The sequence below is a fragment of the Muntiacus reevesi genome, chromosome 1 (assembly GCF_963930625.1).
Source record: "Muntiacus reevesi chromosome 1, mMunRee1.1, whole genome shotgun sequence".
Taxonomy (NCBI): domain Eukaryota; kingdom Metazoa; phylum Chordata; class Mammalia; order Artiodactyla; family Cervidae; genus Muntiacus; species Muntiacus reevesi.
The window spans coordinates 130,080,499-130,101,387 of NC_089249.1; the positions used below are offsets into that span (position 1 = coordinate 130,080,499).

General features: G+C 36.8%; 1 protein-coding gene across 1 annotated transcript in view; it reads right to left on the reverse strand.

Moving 5' to 3' along the window:
* Positions 1–2,154: 2,154 nt before the first annotated feature.
* Positions 2,155–20,889, reverse strand: part of TYW3 (tRNA-yW synthesizing protein 3 homolog) — a 43,712-nt gene continuing 24,977 nt past the window's right edge. Inside the window, exon 7 of the mRNA XM_065928359.1 lies at positions 2,155–3,031. Coding sequence (XP_065784431.1) covers positions 2,944–3,031 — 88 coding nt within the window. The 3' untranslated portion in view covers positions 2,155–2,943. The remainder of the gene's footprint in view (positions 3,032–20,889) is intronic.

The window sequence follows — 20,889 nt, forward strand, 5'->3', positions numbered from 1 at the left end:
GATAGATTATAATCAATAGTTATAACTTCAACATCCTTCAGTTTAGGTTTCAGTGTATTAATTTGAACAAATATACCACTTTGTCAAAAATGGATTTTTAAGACTTGGTAATAGTCTGAGTCTCAATGGAAAGCCATTAAAAAAAAGTCATTTTTTTAAAAAAAGAAATCCAGGTGACACATAGTACTATGTTGAGTATAAAAATAATAACAAGGATGACTTCTTCTTACTTGTGTGCAAAAGAATTTGACAGAAACATTTAGAACACACACAAATTGTCATTTTTAACAGAATTTTTGTGACAACATTTACATCTATAAGATAAATGTAACAATGATAGTTACTGAATTCTTAGTTATATCCAGAGTTTTGGTTAAAAAACACTCTGGAGTTTACTATAAAGTCAAATAAGAGTACTTCTCAACATTTTATGCAATTGTTTGTGCTTTTTGTGTGTGTGCTGGTGGCTAAATCCATGATGGTACACAGGTGGGAAAGAAGTGAGAGGAGCCCAGGGCAACCAGACTGCACTATGGATGTAATATTTTAATGATGCACAGCAAATGCCAGGTGAAAATCTGAACTTGTAAAATAAACCTATCAACAGTTAATTACTTAATTTCTAAAAGATTGATTGTTGAGTGAGTGAAAGTTGCTCAATCATGTCTGACTCTTTGAGACCTCATGGACTGTAGCCCACCAGGCTCCTCTGTCCATGGAATTCTTCAGGCAAGAATACTGGAGTGGGTTGCAATTGCCTTTTCCAGAGGATCTTCCCCACCCAGAGATCAAACCTGGGTCTCCTACATTTTAGGCAGATTCTTTACCATCTAAGTCACCATGGAAGCCCAAATATAGGAAGTGAGTGAGGTGCACTTTTAAACTGTAGGCCCTGGAAAGTACTGAGTTGTTTGCTACTTTTCCTGCTAAAAGCAAGGTACGTGCACCTGCACTACTCTGAGCTGTGTGTTGGTCGCTCAGTTGTGTCCGACTCTTTGCAACACCATGGGCTGTAGCCTCTGTCCATGGAATTCTCCAGGCAAGAATACTAGAGTGGGTTGCCATTCCCTTTTGCAGGAGATTTTCCCAACCAAGGGATAAAGCCTGGGTCTCCCACATTGCCGGCAGATTTTTTTTTTTTTTTTTTTTTTTTTTTTTACTGTCTGAGCCATTAGGAAAGTCCTACTCTGCGCTGATCTCTGGGGCATTATAAACAAGTTCTAGGTCTGACTCACAGGTAGGTTTCTTTCTTTCTTTTTCCTCCCCTTAAGAAGTTTCTAAACAGATGCATTGTTTGCTAACAGTTTATCCACATCTCTACCAAATTTGCCTGAACAACTTGGCATTCAACAGTGGTTGTAAAGTTGATGCTGCTACTAATCACTTGTGTGGGTGTACCTGAGAAGAAGGCATTTCAAAAATAAGGTAGTGGCATGGGTCTGGGAGGGCAGAGTCCAACATCTCCTGCCTGAAAATAATCTTATATCCTGATTTTTCTTCAGTCATTTGTTGTTACTCAGAGGTAGAAGTACAAAGAGTAGAGGTTGTGGCATCAGGTTCATTTATATGTGAACTTTCTTCACGACCACTTCTGACCTGGGCAAGGCTAAATTTTGTATTTCTGCTACTCCAGTTAAGAAAAGATTCAAATGATCCACACAAATTTAGCAATAAAGAGTTTTTTAAAAAAGCAAAAATACTTATTCTTCTAGTGAAAGCTTTTATATTATTTTAAAGGAAATGGATTAGCAAAACTATTTCTTCTTTTCTTCTTTCACTGACCCAAGTATAATTATTGATTTAATGTTTAACCTTTTACTTCTCTTTCCCTCTGACTCTTTAAACAATTAAATTTCAGAGCTGATGGAATATTGTGCTCCATTAAGAGTTCAAAAGAGATTTGCTCAAAAACTTTTGTGCTTCAAAGACACTATCAGGAAAGTGAAAAGTCAACCCACAGATTGGGAGAAAATATTCATATATCATATATTCAATAAGGGACTTGCATCAAGAGTATATTAAGAACTCATACAAGTCAATAATTAGAAAACAACTCAATTTTTTTTAATGGGCAAAGGGTTTGAGTAGACATTTCTCTACAGAAATATACAAATAGCTGATATGCACAAGAAAAGATTGTCATCATTAGTCATTGGGGACATACAAGTCAAAACTACAATGAGATCCCTTTTTCACCCACTGGAATTACTATAATAGAAAAAAGATGATCAATAACATTTGTTGGCAGGAATGAGAACTTATATATTGCTGATGGAAAATGGAAAATGATGAAGCCATTTTGCATAATAGTTTGGCAGTTTATTACGTTAATCATAGATTTACCATATGATTCGGTAGTTCTTGCCTGGAGAATTCCATGGACAGAGGAGCCTGGTAGGCTACAGTCCATGTGGTTACAAAGAGTCAGACATGACTGAGTGACTCAGTTCACTTCAGTTCATTTCAGTTCAGTTGCTCAGTCATGTCTGACACTTTGCGACCCCATGGACTGCAGCACACCAGGCCTCCCTGTCCATCACAAACTCCCAGAGCTTACTCAAACTCATGTCCAACGAGTCAGTGATGCCACCCAACCATCTCATCCTCTGTCATCCCCTTCTCCTCCTGTCTTCAATCTTTCCCAGCATCGGGGTCTTTTTCAATGAATCAGTTCTTCACATCAGGTAGCCAAAATATTGGAGTTTCAACTTCAGCATCAGTCCTGCCAATGAACATTCAAGACTGAGTTCCTTTAGGATTGACTGCTTTGATCTCCTTGCTGCCCAAGGGACTCTCAAGAGCCTTCTCCAACACCACAGTTCAAAAACATCAGTTCTTCAGCGCTCAGCTTTCTTTATGGTCCAACTCTCACATCCATACATGACCACTGGAAAAACCACAACTTTGACTAGATGAACCTTTGCTGGTCGTGTCTCTGCTTTTTCATATGCTGTCTTGGTTTGTCATAGCTTTTCTTCTAAGGAGCAAGTGTCTTTTAATTTCATGGCTGCAGATACCATCTGCAGTAATTCTGAAACCCAAGAAAATAAAGTCTGTCACTGTTTCCCCATCTATTTGCCGTGAAGTGATGGGACCAGGTGCCATGATCTTAGTTTTTTAATTCTATTCCTATATAGCTTCCCTTGTGGCTCAGCTAATAAAGAATCTTCCCATGATGCAGGAGACCAGGGTTCGATCCCTGGGTTGGGAAGATCACCTGGAGAAGGGAAAGGCTAGTCACTCCAGTATTCTGGCCTGGAGAATTCCATGGACTGTATAATCGATGAGGTTGCAGAGAGTCAGACACAACTGAGTGACTTTCCCTTTTACTTTCCTATGTATCTAGCCATACAATTTGAAAATGTATATCCATACACAGATTTGTACACAAATAACCAGTGCCAATAGAAAGTATCCAAAAAGTCTAAACCAGAATGGCTGTCTTTGAGTGAATGAGTAGACATGACACAGTGTATCTATATAATAGTATGCTATTCATCAATAGAAAGGACAGCATGCTACAGCATGGGTGAACTGCCAAATCTCAGAAACAGCTCAGTGAAAAAGCCTAACATAAAAGAACATGTATTATTCCATTTAAATGAAATGTTCAAAAAAAACGCAAACACAGAGACAGAAAAGTAGATAACTGGTTGCATGAGGTTGGGAGTAGGAATGAGAGTGATTGTCAGTAGGTATGTTTCTTTTCAGGATTATGGAAATATTCTAAAATTAGATGGTAGTGATAGGTGTACAGCTATAAATATACTAAAATTCATTTAATTGAATATTAAAATGTGTAAGTTTTATGACTGATAAATTATATCTCAATAGAACTGGAGGAAAAAGAAAGATTCTGACCCAGATCCTAAGGGAGACTACTACTTATCAGATGGTATTCTTAATTTTGGGAGCCTCACTTTATATTGCAGGTTTGTTATGATCCTAACTAAGTATATTTAGAAAGATAAAAGTATGGTATTTATTTCATAGAAGTTTTCTGGGTATTTTGGTTTGGAGAAACAGGAGCAGAACTAGGATGTTCACATGCATTATTATTTGCCTGTGATTGACAAGATCCAGGAAGTTGCCCTCGATAATCAGCTAATTTTAATTTTGAAACTCCAGTTTCTTCTAGTGAGTCCCAAGGAATGAGATGTACTGAACTTTTTAACTCCTAGCAAAAATAATCCTTCACTATCAACAACAGGAATAGACTGTGTTAAATTAGAAGAGGTATTAAATAATTTTTAAACCTGACAATAGGACTCCACTTTTAAGAGTTGTTAATACTTTCTTCCTATAGACCTTAAGTCTGGTGAAAAAGTTATGAAATGCTCCCCCATGCCCCAAAGCAAAAAAAGAAGCCCTTGTTTCTATATCATTTCCCCAGAGAACAAAGAGTATGCTGGTACACAAGCCACACGTGCCTTCAGATGCCTTAGTATTAGCATTATAGCCCATACGTATTTCCCCCATCCCCCCACTCCCAGTGGGATAAATAAAGAAATGGAAAATGTGCTCTAATAAGTTTCAAGTCTCTGTCCAAACTTATATATTAGGTGTAGAAACCCAAGTTCCAACACTGTTGTTATTTCGAGTGAAAAGTTCTCTCTGAAAATGTAAAATAGGCACATCAAGAGGCCAAATGTACATAGGTTACCTGCTCCCATCCCCCACTCTTTTTTTTTAAAAGGAGATATTCTGCATGATGGAGACTAAAAGGTGGCAGCTGTGCCAAAATAGTGGACCCTAAATCACTGAGCAAAAATGAGAGAGGGGAGGCTCTGATTGCTCACAGCACAGGAGTGAATACGCACTCTCAGCCACAAATCAAGCAAGCTAAAAAAAAAAAAAAAAAGGCCCAATCAAGGCAGTAATGGCCTCCACTTCACAATCAGACAAGTGCTTCTTACTTGAAAAATCCTACCATTTATAGCTGATTGCTAACCCTGGCCTCATTTCTAATCTAAAGGGCGAGTAATAATTTGGAAAAGGAATTATAACAACTTCCCAACAATTTAGCAAATTGTTATTATTTCAGGGGGAGGGGAGGAGGATGGAAAGGAGTTGCTTTTGTAATGTGTTTCTCTTGTGGGCTACCATTTACGTGACATCAAATCCCATTGCTGCCATGCTAGAATAGCAACTAATATATATTGGAAATATTTTTCTAATGGTGATATCTTATGCCATGTCACATGTTTCAATATGGTCAAAGTTATAGATCTTCAAAGATAAAGGAAGGAAGAGGAGTTGTCAATTCTTTTGTATACATTTATCTACAATACTTTCAAATAAGTTTGAGTGAATGTCCTCAAGTATCTTTGTTTTAGAAAGGATTTTAACCTTTTGGAAAATTTGATTTCATAAAAAAAAACAACACTGTTAAATACTCCATGGACTTTTTCATTGAGTGTTGCAGTGTTGATGGATTTGGCTCATATAAGTTTTTGCTCATGGAAATATAGTGATATATGGGCCCTTCTACACTTTTATTTTTGAATTTGTACATTAGAATGGATATATATGTGGCAATCATTTCATTAACCTTTTACATTCATAAATGTGTGATACTTTTTACATAGACACTATTTAGGAGATTAATGTAATTATTTTCTACCAAGCAAGACACACATTTTCTTCACAAACCAGCTCAGCATACATATTTCATGTAATATTATGTGAAAGAGATTTGGACCATGCTGCTTTCTGAGAAAGAAAATTAGCCTATAAGAGTATGGGACAGAGGAATTATATATATAATCACAATGGTAAAAAGGTAGTGGAGTTCACCCTATTCAGCCTAATTATTATGCAAATAAGGAGACAAAGGCTGGGAAAAGGCAGTAACTTCTAAAGGTCACAGCCTAAATGACAGATTAAATTGAGACTTGAATATCCTTACTCCCACCACTACACCTTTTGCATTATATCTTATTCTTTCAATATCATTCTTCAAAGTGGCTTTAAATTATCTGTTTTTAGTAAAATATGGCATGTTAGCCTCATATAGTACAAACACCAGTGATTTTTGTAATAGGATATGCTTAACATCAACATGCAACTTTAAGACTCTCATGTGAGCAATAATATTGTTTCTGCATGTTTCTTCACTTTCCATTATCTTTGTAGTAAAATTTCATTGTAGTTTAGAACCCTTTTAGTCCTATGATATCAGATGATTAAAATACCATCAATTGAAAATATACTTCTTTCTCTTTTATTCCCCCAAATTAAGACCAGTTATCCAAGACAGAATAGACAATTGGCAGCAGAACCAAAACACACTATTGTTCTTTTATTTCTCTTTTCAGGTGGTAGGCAACCAGCAGAAGAATTCTGTGGGCACAATACAGGCCTTTGCAGCTGTACAAAAGGCAATTGACATGCCTGGAAAATCAGGTCATAATTTTAATTCTAAGTTAGAAAAGTGGAACTCACTACTGTTTGAGTCAGTGTAAACATAAGCATTTAAAAATTATTTATTCATTTTAGTAGAAAAAAAATAACTTCCTTTTGGTATTTTCCGTATGTCTAGCAAATACTAGGTATAAAAAATATATCTAGTTTTTAAATCAAAGGAAATACTTTGATTTTAAATGGAAAATGTTAAACATAATATACTATACTTTCTGAAGAACAATAGATTTTAAGCAGATCTAAAAAATTAGGTTTAGAAAAACAAATACAAGTATCTTTATTTATATGTATAACTAGAGTAAGAAGGCTAACATTTTTGGATATCCAAAAATGATTTATAGCTTGCAATTACCCACTCCATTCAATATAAACAGGATCATAATTCATATTACATACTCTGTAGCACATTCTAAAATACATAATGCTACTCTGAAAAAAAATTTTTTTATATCATCTCTCACACCCAGCACCACAGCCTTAAAATGAATTTTCTAAAAGAAATAAGGGATTGATATCATTTAAGTCCCAGAGTGGGAAAACAAAGTACTTTAGAAAGAAACTTGAAATTTTAAAACTTTTAAGAGTAGGAAATCTGAGATATTGTAGTGAGAGGTATTCATTTTGTTTTGGAAAGGAAATCTTCATTCTAATGAATACATTTGCTATACTTGAAAACAGTTTGAAGATTAGCAAAAAATCAATAAGCCACTCCTGTGGCTCAGGAGTGTCAGAATGTAAAAGCTTGAAGAAAAAGGCCCAGCGTCTAAAAACTGACACAATATGAAGCAGTGATCACAAGCAAAAGCATGAGATGAAACATCATGCTTCTTTCAAAAGTAGCCAAAACATTTTAGTAGAATTAGCAAAAATGAACTTAGATAAGAAGCTCAAACCCTATTTTTGTTTTATAGTTCTAAAGTTAGATAAAGTAACAAAATCCATTCACAGTCCAACTAGGGGAAAAATTAGGGATCTGAGCCCAGGGAAATATTTTTCAAGGACAGCACTTTTTTAGGAAATGTCATATTCCTAAACTTCTATTTTATTAAAACTAAACATCTTAGAATATTACAAGCTAAAATAACCCCTAGTGCTAGGAAATAGATTCCTTAGGGTAAATCATAAGCACCAATTTTATTTATATAAACAGTAATGGTAGCACATACATCTTATCACTGTAATACAATAAGCTGCTTTAGCCAACACAAGGACATGAAACATACTATAAAGGCAATCTCTTTTCTTTTACATATTAAATATAGGAATATCTAATCCTCAGATCCACTCAAGGAACATTAGATTTTTGTCATTCAGAAGGGACATTTTTCTCACTACAAAATAATGTGTTTATACCTATGAGTTATAGCAGATGTAGGTATGAAGAGAAAAAGATAAAGAATTTTTTAATAAAAATTCTTGTAGCATTGTCAAGGAGAGTGTGTAGAACAATTTCAAGGCAGGCTTCTTGAGTGATGCAGTTACAACCTCTGTAGAGGAAATCCTAGCTTATATGGACTAAATGGGAAAGTACTCAAGCTGTTTTAGCTGTGTAAATCATTAGACATTATAATGAAACTTTATAATTTTTAAGTATTTAAACATATTGGTATCATTAAACCTACGTGAATGAATCTTGTAGCCATTTAACAGTTAATTTTTATATCTTAAAGAGCAAATTTAAGGGGAGAATATAATATTAAGGAATAAAGTTCCCACAATGTAGCAAAAAAGTGCAACACACACACTGTAAAGGGATTTCTTTACCTTAGAAAAACAGTACTGAAAGAGGGTTGCATTGATTCAATAATGAGTAATTAAACTCTATTATGACTTTCCTATGTTTGTGGAAAATAAATAAAACTAGTGAAGTTCGGTGTGATTTAGAGAAGCAAGGAGGGATTAAAACAAAAATAGACAAAAAAACCTGCACTCGTGGTAAATACGTAAATGCAAAATGAAACGAAATACAAAACATAGGCATATATTTAAACTTTTAAAACCTATTGACTGTAAATGATAGATACTTATGTTAAAATAAGAGATTTCATTTGCACTGCATAATTTATCAATGAACATTAGAAAGAAAGTGAAAGAGCTAGGAAAATACAGATTTATGATACAGATTAAAAAATCAAAACTACTCACCTAAACAACCAAGCACAATGTCATTAATTTCAGAATAAATTAGTATTACACACATTTTACACATTAAAAATACACATAGACCACTTTCAAATATATGTTTTGAATTTTGTTCTGTGCTTAATTTGAGAGATTTCCTGAAAACACCGTGCTGCTTATTGCTGCTGGAATAATTATCTAAGAAGAATATGCCATAATGATAAACTTCATTACTCAATAACATCAGTAAACATTAAAATATTTAAAGAATATTGTACTGCATTATGGCTTATTCTATTTAAATCTCACAATTATAGCAGCCTTTTCTTCTTGTCTTTGTGGGTTGAATTGCTAGGATTTGATAATCTGCTGCTAATGCAAGCTGATATTACAGTCATATGACCTAATTAAACATCAAGATTCATACTTAAAATACATAATTACCAGAGCATCATTTTTAAAAATGTAATTACTAGTTTCTACTTTAATAGCAAAAATTGACATTCATGTCAACAGACTATGGAAAGTTTTCTGGAAAATGTTTTTCTTCTCTGGTTGTAAAGAAACAATGAAAAAGATCTGTGTTGACTGGCATTATTAATTTTATTTTCATGAAATAAATTATCTTATCTTTGATCATTGTGGAAATTTCTGCTTCCAGAAGTATATTAGGTGTCATTTCTTATTGTCACTTTGGATCCATTCATCATTCTTTATTCATTTTTCTTTGTAGGAATATATTTTCGTTTTCAGCATTTGAGAAATCTATGCACAACACTAGCGTGAAAGCTAAGTGAAGCAACAAACTTCTATTATTTTAAAACAAAATAGACTCGAAGATTTGGGGCTTTGGGGAGGAATTTTTCATTTCTGAATTGCACAAAATCATTCATAATTACCTCTTAGTGATTTCAATATCACAAATCCCTTCTGATTAGCTCTCTTTAAAAAAAAAAAAAAGAGGAACCCGCTTCAGAATTGTTTGGCCCTGTTGGAAGCCTTGTCTTAGAGAACAGCAGATTATGTAATTAAATGGAATCGTGTATTTTCCATAGAAACAAGGCATGATCCTGGAACTGATGCAAGCTATATGCTCATTTCTACATTTAGATCGCTCAGTGTCAACAGCACAGCAGTCCAGTAACTGATCAACCAAGAGTTAAAGCATCTTATGTAGCTTTCCAATTTAGAAAACATGGAAAGACAAAAAAACAGAGTGACTATAGAAATGGTTGATGAAAAGTAACTCCTTTAAGGAGTGCTTCGTTTCTTGAGTGAAAGAATCTCCCCACAAAGAGTATTTTCCCGTTGAGAGGTCTGACTTGCTTAGAGTGCAGTATAGAGAAATCTGGGGAAACGGTTAAGTTTAGGATCCAAAAAGGAGATTCAGGCAAGAAAGCAAAAACGCAAGTTCACCGAGGAAACGTGCCAAGTACCTCCAGAAGTTTGTAAGTGAAAATACAAATGTAATATTGAAGAAAAATGCTCCTTTGTTTTTCAAATGAAAGGTGTAAATTAGAGATTACAAGGACAAACCAGGTGATATCACAACTACATCTAGCACACAACAGTGAGAAGGAAACAAATCACTGAGGACTTGTCAGCATTTGATGAACTTTAAGGACACGCTTTCATACTGGGCTTCACAACAACACCACCCACAACTGTAGTCCTAAATACTCAGCTGAATGTTGGAATCCTCAGCACTATGCTCTAAATTGAAAGTGTACCTTTTACATTTAACCTATGCATTCAGTAAGAAAATTCAGTGTCGCAAAAGTCCCTCAAAATCAAGAGATCAAAAATCTCTGTCAGTGCCTGAAAAAATCTAGAATATGCTGTCATCCGGAATCAGTGAACATCAATCTTAGAATGATTGCTTTAAATCAACAGCAATGGATTATTTATAGACTTGGTGATTGAATGCAGATATTTATATTTGGTAACTGATGCTGCTGTTTAGTTGCTAAATTGTGTCCAACTCTTTTGCAATCCCATGGAACGGAGCCCACCAGGCTCCTCTGTCCATGGGACTTCCTAGGAAGAATACTGGAGTGGGTAAATTTGGCAACTATTTGTTACCCAAGTATTGAACATTATATTTAATATAAAGAATAAACTGGATTTCATGAGGAATAGTAACATTAAAAACACAAAAGAAAAAAATTTGACATGGAAATCTATAATCCTGCTAAATTTCATTATAATTACCGACCTTTTTTTTCTAGAATACCTGTATATAGAACACAGATACACAGAGAGACAGCAGTTTTCTTTGGAGATTATACATATATAAATATATAGATTTATTTTTTGAATTTGTAAAAAATATATATTTATTAGGGGATTTCCCAGGCAGGAATACTGGAGTGGGCTGGCTGTTTCCCTCTGCAGGGGATTTTTCTCACCTGGGGATCAAACCCAGGTCTCCTGCATTGCAGGCATATTCTTTGCCATCTGATCCACCTGGGAAGCATTTTTGTTACACATATACATTACTTATATGCATGAAAAATATTTAAAGATATGAAGATGATCTTACAATTCTACATAGATTTTAGATTCCAGCAGATAAAAATTTGAAATATAGCTTGTTCCCAGTATTTCTTTCATTTTTTGCCTTAGACATAATATAATTGTAATAGCATACTGGAACAACAAAGGTGAAAGCTTCTGGATATTCGTTGTTGTTGTCTAATTGCTAAGTCATGTCTGACTCTTCTGCAATCCCATCGTCTATAGCCCGCCAGGCCCCTCTCTCCGTGGAATTCCCTAGCCAAGAATACTAGGATGAGTTGCCATTTCCTTTTCCAGGGAATCTTCCCGACCCAGGGATAGAACCCAGGTCTCCTGCATTGGCAGGCAGATTATTTACCATCTGAATTGCCAGGGAAACCCTCTGGATATTTAGCTTCTGTTCTTAAAATACCATATAGTGAAAATATCATTTGACATGTGATTTTATTTTTCAGAAGAGTAAATGGCAGAGTTATTTTTCTTAGTACCATTGTTTCTTAAAAACAAAAACACCATAATATTCTCGATTGGTTTTTTAAAGAAAATAAAGCAGAGCAAAACTCATACTTACCACTTGAATTTTAGATGATGCTCCAACTGCTCGGCTTAGCTCCACTGTGTGTGGTACTCTGCCACCTGGTGGCGACTTGGGAAAGATCTAGACAGTGTGCTTGGGCATTCTCTTTTTCCCTTGACCCTCTCCTTTACAGAACTAATGGATTAAACTTCAATTTGACAATATGCCTGCTGCTGTGGGAACACTGGCTACTTCATGTGACTAACTAATTTGCTTTTGCCTCATTTCAAAGCATCAATACAAATTAGCTGCAAGTTTAACAGGAGGCTTGAATAAATTATTGGCAATTGTTAAGTAAAATGATATTAGTTAAAATTTCTCGATCTCTGCATAGTGCTTTTCTCCAAGGAGTGAGGAACAGCTTATTTAAATCTTACCATATTCCTCAAAATAGGTAGGGGTATATATTAAATCATGAAAAGCCAAAGAACAAAGGAATTCATTAAATGAATATAATGAGACAGCATTTCCACATATTAATATGAACATTCCTGCTGCTACATCACAGAGAAATGAACTTAGCAGACAGTTTTAGATGTCATTTCTGTCAACACATCTCATGGATGGGGTAAACTGCTAGATCCAACCTTTGAATAATGATCACTTAGTGATTATTATACACTGATGAGTCATTTCATAATTATTAAAAAAAAATAGCATAGCAACTTTCTGTGATGAACACATATAGGGTTCAGAATGTAGTTTCTAAATGCCAGGGAATCAGAGCTCTTTGACTGAGAATGTCTCTCTCTCTCTCTCTCTCTCTCTCACACACACACACACACACACACACACGGGAATATTACTCAGCCGTAAAGAAGAACAAATCTTGCCATTTGCAACAATGTTGATGGAATGCCAGGACATTATGCTAAGTGAACTTAAGTCAGAGAAGGACAGATATTGTATGAGCTGACTTATACGTGAGCCTCCCTGGTGGCCCAAATGGTACAGAGTCCTCCTGGAATGTGGGAGACCTGGGTTTGATTCCTGGGTTGGCCAGATCCCCTGGAGAAAGGAATGGCTACTCACTGCAGTACTCTGGCCTGGAGAATTTCATGGACAGAGGAGCCTGGCAGGCTACAGTCCATGGGATTGCAAAGAATCGGACACGACTGGGCAACATTCACTTTCACTCATTTTTCATTTAGAGAAATCTAAAAGCAAAAACAAAATCCCTCAAATCAAGCTCATAGATACAGAAAACTGGTGGTTGCTAGAGGCGGGAGGTAAGGGAGGGGTGGAGGAAATAGGTGAAGGAGATTAGAGGATACGAACTTCCAGCTATAAAATAAATGTCATGGGATGTAATATACAGTATGGTGACTATAGTTAACAATGCTGTGGTGCATATTTGAAAGTTGCTGGGACTTCCCTGGTGCCTCAGTGGTAAAGAATCCACCTGCCAATGCAGGAGACGATGGTTCGTTCCCTGATCTGGGAAGATTCCACGTGCCACGGAGCAACTAAGCCCATGTGCCACAAGCATCGAGCCTGTGCGTGGCAGTGGGTAGTCACCACAGTGAGAAGCCTGCACAAGGCAACTGGAGAGGAGCCCCAGCTCGCTGTAACTTGAGAAAAGCCTGTGCGGCAACAGAGACCCTGCACAGCCAAAAATCAATATAGTTTTAAAAGAAAGAAAGTTGCTGAGATAGTAAATCTTAAAAGTTATCACAACAACAACAACAATTTTGTAACTATATATGGTGAGGTATGTTAACTAGACTTATTGTTATCATTTAACAACGTATATAAATATATAATCATCATGTTGTACACTTGAAACTAATGTAATGTTATATGTCAATTATACATCAGTTAAAGGAACCAAACTATATTAAAGCAATTGGGAAAATATTTGTTAGAAACCAACAATAGGCATTAGTGTTTGGGGCATAGACTTGGATTACTGTGGTATTGAATGGTTTGCCTTGGAAATTCCGTCGTTTTTGAGATTCCACCCAAGTACTGCATTTTGTACTCTTTTGTTGACCATGAGGGATACTCCATTTCTTTTAAAGGATTCTTACCCACAGTAGTAGATATAATGGTCATCTGAATTAAATTCACCCATTCTGGTCCATTTTAGTTAACTGACTCCTAAAATGTTCATGTTCACTCTTGCCGTCTCCTGTTTGACCACTTCCAATTCACCTTGATTCATGGACCTAACTTTCCAGGTTCCTATGCAATCTTGTTTTTTACAGCATCGGACTTTACTTCCATCACCAGTCACATCCACAATTGGGTGTTGTTTTCACTTTGGCTCAGCCTCGTCATTCTTTCTGGAGCTATTTCTCCAATCTTCTCCAATAGCATACTGGGCACCTACTGGTCTGGGGAGTTCATTTTTCAGTGTCATATCTTTTTGCCTTTTCATACTTTCATGGGATTCTCAATACAAGAATACTGAAGATGTTTGCCATTCCCTTCTCCAGTGGACCACCTTTTGTCAAGGCTGTATATTGTCACCTTGCTTATTTAAATAATATGCAGAGTACATCATGTGAAATGCCGGGCTGGATGAAGCACAAGCTGGAATCAAGATTGCCAGGGGAAATACCAATAACTTCAGATATGCAGATAACACCACCATTATGGCATAAAGCAAAGAGCCACTTGATGAAAGTGAAAGAGGAGAGTGAAAAAACTGGCTTAAAACTCAACATTCAAGAAACTAAGATCATGGCATCAGGTCCCATCACTTCATGGCAAATAGATGGGGAAACAACAGAAACAGTGAGAGAGTTTATTTTCTTGGGCTCCAAAATCACTGCAGATGGTGACTGCAGCCATGAAATTAAAAGATGCTTGCTTCTTGGAAGAAAAACTATGACCAATCTAGAAAGCATATTAAAAAGCAGAGACCTTACTTTTCCAACAAAGGTCCATCTTGTCAAAGCTATGGTTTTTCCAGTAGTCATGTATGAATGTGAGAGTTGGACCATAAAGAAAGTTGAGCACTGAAGAATTGATGCTTTTGAACTATGGTATTGGAGAAGACTCTTGAGAGTCCCTTGGACTGCAAGGAGATCCAACCAGTCAATCCTAAAGGAAACCAGTCCTGAATATTCACTGGAAGGACTGATGCTGAAGCTGAAGCTCCAATACTTTGGCCCCTGATTTGAAGAACTGACTCATTGGAAAAGACCCTGATGCTGGGAAAGATTGAAGGCAGGAGGAGAAGGGAACGACAGAGGATGACATGGTTGAATGGCATCACCGACTTGATGGACATGAGTTTGAGCAAGCTCTGGGAGCTGGTGATAAACAGCGAAGCCTGGCGTACGTCAGTCCATAGAATCACAAAAAGTCTGACACAACTGAATGACTGAACTGAACTGAACAATGGGCAAGGCATTGGACATACAAAAATAAGGGAAATATAACTTTCTCCTTCAAGCAGTCAAAGTTCAGTAGGGTGATGGTGGTGGATATGTATGTGTGCAATTAATACATGTCAAGCTCCCCCCCTCCTTTTTTTAGAAGATATGGTAACTATATACAATGAAGTATTAGCCATAAAAAGAAAAAATAATTCCATTTGCATAAACATAGATGGATCTAGAGACTGTCATACTGAGTGAAGTAGGTCAGATACAGAAAGACAAATGTCATGTGATATCACTTATATGTGGAACCTAAAAAAATGGTACAAAAAAACTTATTTACAAAAGAGAAATGAAGTCACAGATGTAGAAATCAAACTATGCTTACCTGGGGGAAAGGAGTAAGAAGGATAAATTGGGAGATTCGGATTGACATATATGCACTAGGTAACCAGTAAGGACCCTGGGTTGGGAAGATCCCCTGGAGGAGGGCATGGCAACCCACTCCAGTATTCTTGCCTGGAGAATCCTATGGACAGAGGAGCCTGGAGGGCTCCAGTCCATAGGGTCCAGAGAGTCGGACATGACTGAAGCGACTTAGCACACACACATGCAAGAACCTACTGTATAGCATGGAGAACTCCACTCGATACTCTGTAAGGACCTATATGGGAAAAGAACATAAAGGAGAGTGGCTATATGTATATTTATAACTGACTCACTTTGCTGTGCATCTGAAACTAACACAACATTGTAAATCAACTATTCTCCAAAAAAAATTTTTTTTATAAAGGTAAGTAAAGAAAAGTTCCTCTTTGATATGTATGATTAAAGAGATGAAAGCAAAGTGCTATGTAATGTACAGCATTACAAAGTAGTGTAGCTGAGGAAAAACAGAGATGGAAGGAGTTAACTCTGCTATGGGCTACCTAGAAACCTTCTCAGAAGAGGCAACACTTGAGCTGGGCTTTGATTGATAAGTAAAATTTAAAGAGCACAGAAGAACCTAGCAATCACGCAACAGTGACCATAACACAAAGTCTTTAATAGTGTTACTGGAGGGAAAACCCTGTGAGGAGAGGGACTTGGTTTTGTCTTAATGTGACTGACACATAGTAGGCACTCATGTTTTCCAAGTAAATAAATAATAAAACCATTGTGCAATGGTTGTATACATGTATGAATGGCAGGTAAATGATTTGGTCACTGGCAAAGATTTCACTTTTCCTCTTGAATGACATATTTGGAGGAAGGACTCTTTAGTTATCCTTGGAATAGCTAGAGAAAGTAGGCCATTTCTGTGATATTCTGCTGTGTGAAAACTTTTGACAGAAATATCTGGGAAAATGTATATAGGAAGAGAAAGAAATTCCTAGAGTATTTAAATAATCTGCTGCTTATTTGAAAATGAACCAAAGAGAACATCCCAGAAATAATAAAAATATAAATAAAAATAAATAAAGTATTTAAAATATAAAACTCAGTGGGGGAAGCTAGACTGTAAATTAGACACAGCTGAAGAAGAAATGAATTTACTGAAAGATAACCTGAATACATGACACAGAATGAAGCACATAAAGAGATGGGGTGGGGGAGGAGGTAGATGAAAAGGGTGAGAGAGATGGAAAATAGATAAAGTAGGTCCAATGTATATGACTAATAGCAGTTTCATAAGGAGAGAATAGAGATGAGGAGAAGCATGAAATACAGACTTTAGTTAATAATGCTGTTTAAAAATTGGCTCCTCAATTGTAACTAAAGCAACACAATAATTTAAGTGGGAAACTGTGCCAGGGAAGGGGGAACTGGACGAATATAAATGAGATCTCTCTTTCCTTTTTCTTAACTTTTCTGTTAACCTAAAACTACTCTAAAAAATAAAATGTATTGAAATAAATAAACAGCAACATATGCAATGGGTTAAAATTAAAGTTTAAATTGAACCATTTTAGAGGCAAAAAGAAAAAGGACTGAGGAATAAATGCCTAGCAAAAAACAAATACATAAAAATCCAGGACAGTGAACATAAGCATCTGTAGGTATTAAAATTCTTTTGCAATAAGAGAGGTCTGCATGTTGAGAGCAGCTAGAGCAGGAAAACGAGAGGCTTGAGGGTCAAAGCCCATTTTTAAAGGTTGAAAGTCCTAACCCCCAAATCTTCCTTGTTATAAATTTCTGTGGTAGGGCTAGATTTACTCCCTCTCCTCTAGTCAAATTAAAGCCTGTGTGAGGGCCACCCAAAGGATGACAGCAGCTATTTTTCAGGATTGCTCAGCGCTTAACCCAGGAACTTGCATAACTCTTGTCAAGATGGGGAAAGCCTTTGTTTTCAAAACATGATGCTCATCACTGTTTTTGCTCTCTTTTGAAATCAGGTGGCTCTGAAGAAGGCTTTATTGCTCTGTTTCAGTTTAGCCATTGGGACTTTGCCTTAGCTTCCAGAACATCAGTGATGAGTGCTCAGGTCTTGCGGGCTCCCAAGCAGCCACCCATGGTCCCACCACCTGAGAGGCGCTCCAAGTCCGGGCACCACTCTGCCCCTTTCCTAGTGGGGGAGGAGGGCTAGACACCCCGCACCCATTCCCCTCCTCTGCTCTTGCTGCACCAAGCCCCCATTCCAGGACTGGTTTAACCTCCTGTGTAGTTTCACATGTCTCAGTGCTCAGAAGCGCCCTGCCTAACCTTAATGCTCTGTTGTTGCCATTTTGTAATTCTTAGACATTTTAACAAGGGACCCCACATGTTCATTTTGTATTATCTCCCGAAAATTAAGTAACCTGTCCTGCTCTAATCTCTTATGTATAATATACTAAGATCATGGTTTAACTCTCCCAAATTTCTAACCAAGTGTTGCCAACCCCGGCGCCCCAAGAGCCAAGCATGGAAGTGTGAACGCTTGCAGCAGGTGAGCCAGGGGGCCAGCAGGGGGCGCTGCAGCTGTGGTGCTGGGGAAACGAGCGTGTCCAAAGGGGACAGCCCAGTCCTGGACTCTGCTAGAAGTTGTCACTGGCCCAGTGTAGCCAGATCTTCCAATTTTTAAAGAAAAGCTAGAGATGTACTTTTAAAAAGTCATATATTTAAAAATATTGTTTCAATTAGGAAAAATATCCTTTGTGGGGGCCAAACAAAACACATCTGCTTGGCTGTAACTCAGTCACTAGATTATGGTGTCTGGCCCAAATTTTTAAAAACAAAACCATGTTTTTTAATTTCCCCTCCTATTTCTCAATAAAATTGACAACTTTTTTCCCCCTCTATTTTCGAGCACAAAGGTAGTTAACAATATGAAAAATATGGAGAATCCAGAGGAATAGATGCCTGCCTCCATCCTGAGGGAAAGAAAAATAATTCCTTTCATTTTGGATGGATCAACGACAATAAAAACAAAATAAGATATATATAATATCTTATATATTAAATTATTACTAAATTTCCCTGCTGCGGTTATTAATGTCATTGATCAGGCATGTGGATTGAATATATAAGTAAAATAATATATTAATGGATACTAAAGAGTAAGTGGGGCTTTGCCGTGGCTCTAGTGGTAAAGAACTCACCTGCCAATGCAGGAGACGTAAGAGCTGTGGGTTCAATCCTTGGGTCGGGAAGATCCCCTGGAGGAGGGCATGGCAACCCACTCCAGTATTCTTGCCTGGAGAATCCCATGGACAGAGGAGCCTGGTGGGCTACAGTCCTTAGGGTCACTAAGAGTTGGATGTGACTGAAGTGACTTACCACGGCTTGGCAAGGAGTGAGTGGGATTCAGTGTCTTCTTGGGCCCAGGGCAGCACCTGGTCTCTCTTCTCTACTAATCTAGAAGGTCCAGGGTAATTCTGTTTCCTTAGATAAAGCAGTTAGGAAGCAATTGTGGACTCTCTTCCAGAGTCTTATGCATATACTGTTTACGGAATCTTTATTTTTATTTTTTATTGAATATAGTTGATTGACAATGTTGTGTTAATTTCTGCTATATGGTAAAGTGATTCAGTTATACACACATATATTCTTTTCCATTATGGTTTGTCCCAGGATATTGACTATAGCTCCCTCTGCAATACAGTAGGATCCTGTTGTTTATCAAATCTTTAGAATACATAGTTCCCTCAGGGGGCAGGTTGAATAAGTGAAGGAAAGTCAGTGGATTACAAGCCCTTTAGAGAGATCTTTAAACAAGAGAACACATAGTCATTTCACTCCAGGCTGCTGTTCTCCATACACACCCCCTTTCCCTACAATTCCTGTGTATTTAGGGATTATTTTAAAAAATGTTTCTCTTCTCTTTCCATCTACCTGCCTGACAAGTATTTCCATATTCTACTCATTAAACTAGAAGAAATGTTCCAGATATTCTGAGGCTGTACATTTTTTCTCCCCAAATTCCCTCCTGGCAAGACTGCTGTGTGTTAGTATATAAGAATGTGTACTGCACAGCTTCAAGGAGTGCCATTCACATTGTCAAACATAGGGAATGCCTCTTCCTCCTGGAGTTTATACAGAGTTCAACTTACACAGCTGTGCATGTGGCCGTTCCTCCTGGCAGCTGCTTTAGACCTGAGGATAAGGACAGTGACTTAACTAATTAATATATTGGAAACACTGGTCTACCTCCATGCTAGGCCACAAGGCCGTTCACAGTTGCTTTTCAACCAGCCTGACTCATTTCATACCACACGTTGTTATCTCAGCTTTAATGGAATATTTACCATCACTGAATATATCATGTTCTTTGGTGTCTCAACTATACACATTCCTTTTGACAACAGGAATTTTTCTTGGATTTTTTTTCCGTCACGTGAACTTGTTTCTTGGCCTTTAAAACCTAAACAAAATGGTATCCCCTTGAATTGGACTTGTAGTATTTCCTTGCCTAGAATCCATTATTCCTGTCTCTAAGTTCTTTTTTTTTTAATATAGGATTTAAATTTTTCATTTAAATTTTTATTGGCTTATAACTGATTTACAATCTTGTTTGTTTCAGGCATACAGCAAAGTGAATTTATACATATATCCATACATATATATTGGAGAAGGGAATGGCAGCCCACTCCAGTATTCATGCCTAGAAAATCCCATGGACCGAGGAGCCAGGTAGGCTACAGTCTATGGGGCCACAAAGAGTTGGACACAACTGAGCGACTTCTCTCTCTTATACATATATATAATATACAGATATACATATATCTATACAGATCCACTTTTTTAGATTCTTGCCGCATATAGGCCATCACAGAACATTGAGTAGAGTTCCCTGTGCTACACAGTAGGTCCTTATTAGTTATCTATTCCCTGTGCCATAAGCAGGTCCTTATTAGTTATCTATTCTATATATAGTAGTATGTGTGTGTCAATCCCAGTCTTCAATTTATCCCTCTTCTCCTTACCCATCAGTAACCATAAGTTTATTTTTTTCATCTGTAACTCTACTTGTTTTGTAGATAAATTCTTTTGTAGCCTTTTTAAAGATTCCACACATAAGCAATATCATGATATTGTATTTGCCTTGGTCTGACTTACTTTAAGTTCTTTTAAGAGTATGTATTATAGCAGTGATCCTCAAATATTGTTGGCTAGATGTTTACCCCCAAAGAATTTTTAAAACTCTGTACCTAATATAAAAAAATTTATTTGCATTGTATAAGTTTAAATCACTACCAATGATATAATTTCTAACACATTAAAACATCAGCTCTTTATAATAAATGTATGCCATCACTTTCTAATATACAGCCAAAATACTCCCAATATCTGTCTTAGGTAAGGTTCTTGCAGAAGAAGACACCATTCTAGTGCAAGTGATTTATTAAGCAGGAGCTCCCAGGAGAAACGGGGAAGGGACTGGGAAAAATATGATAGGGTTCAGGTGAAGTCCAAACCTCAGTCTGATGGGGAGCTTAAATGGCAATTGCACATCCAAGTTTATCC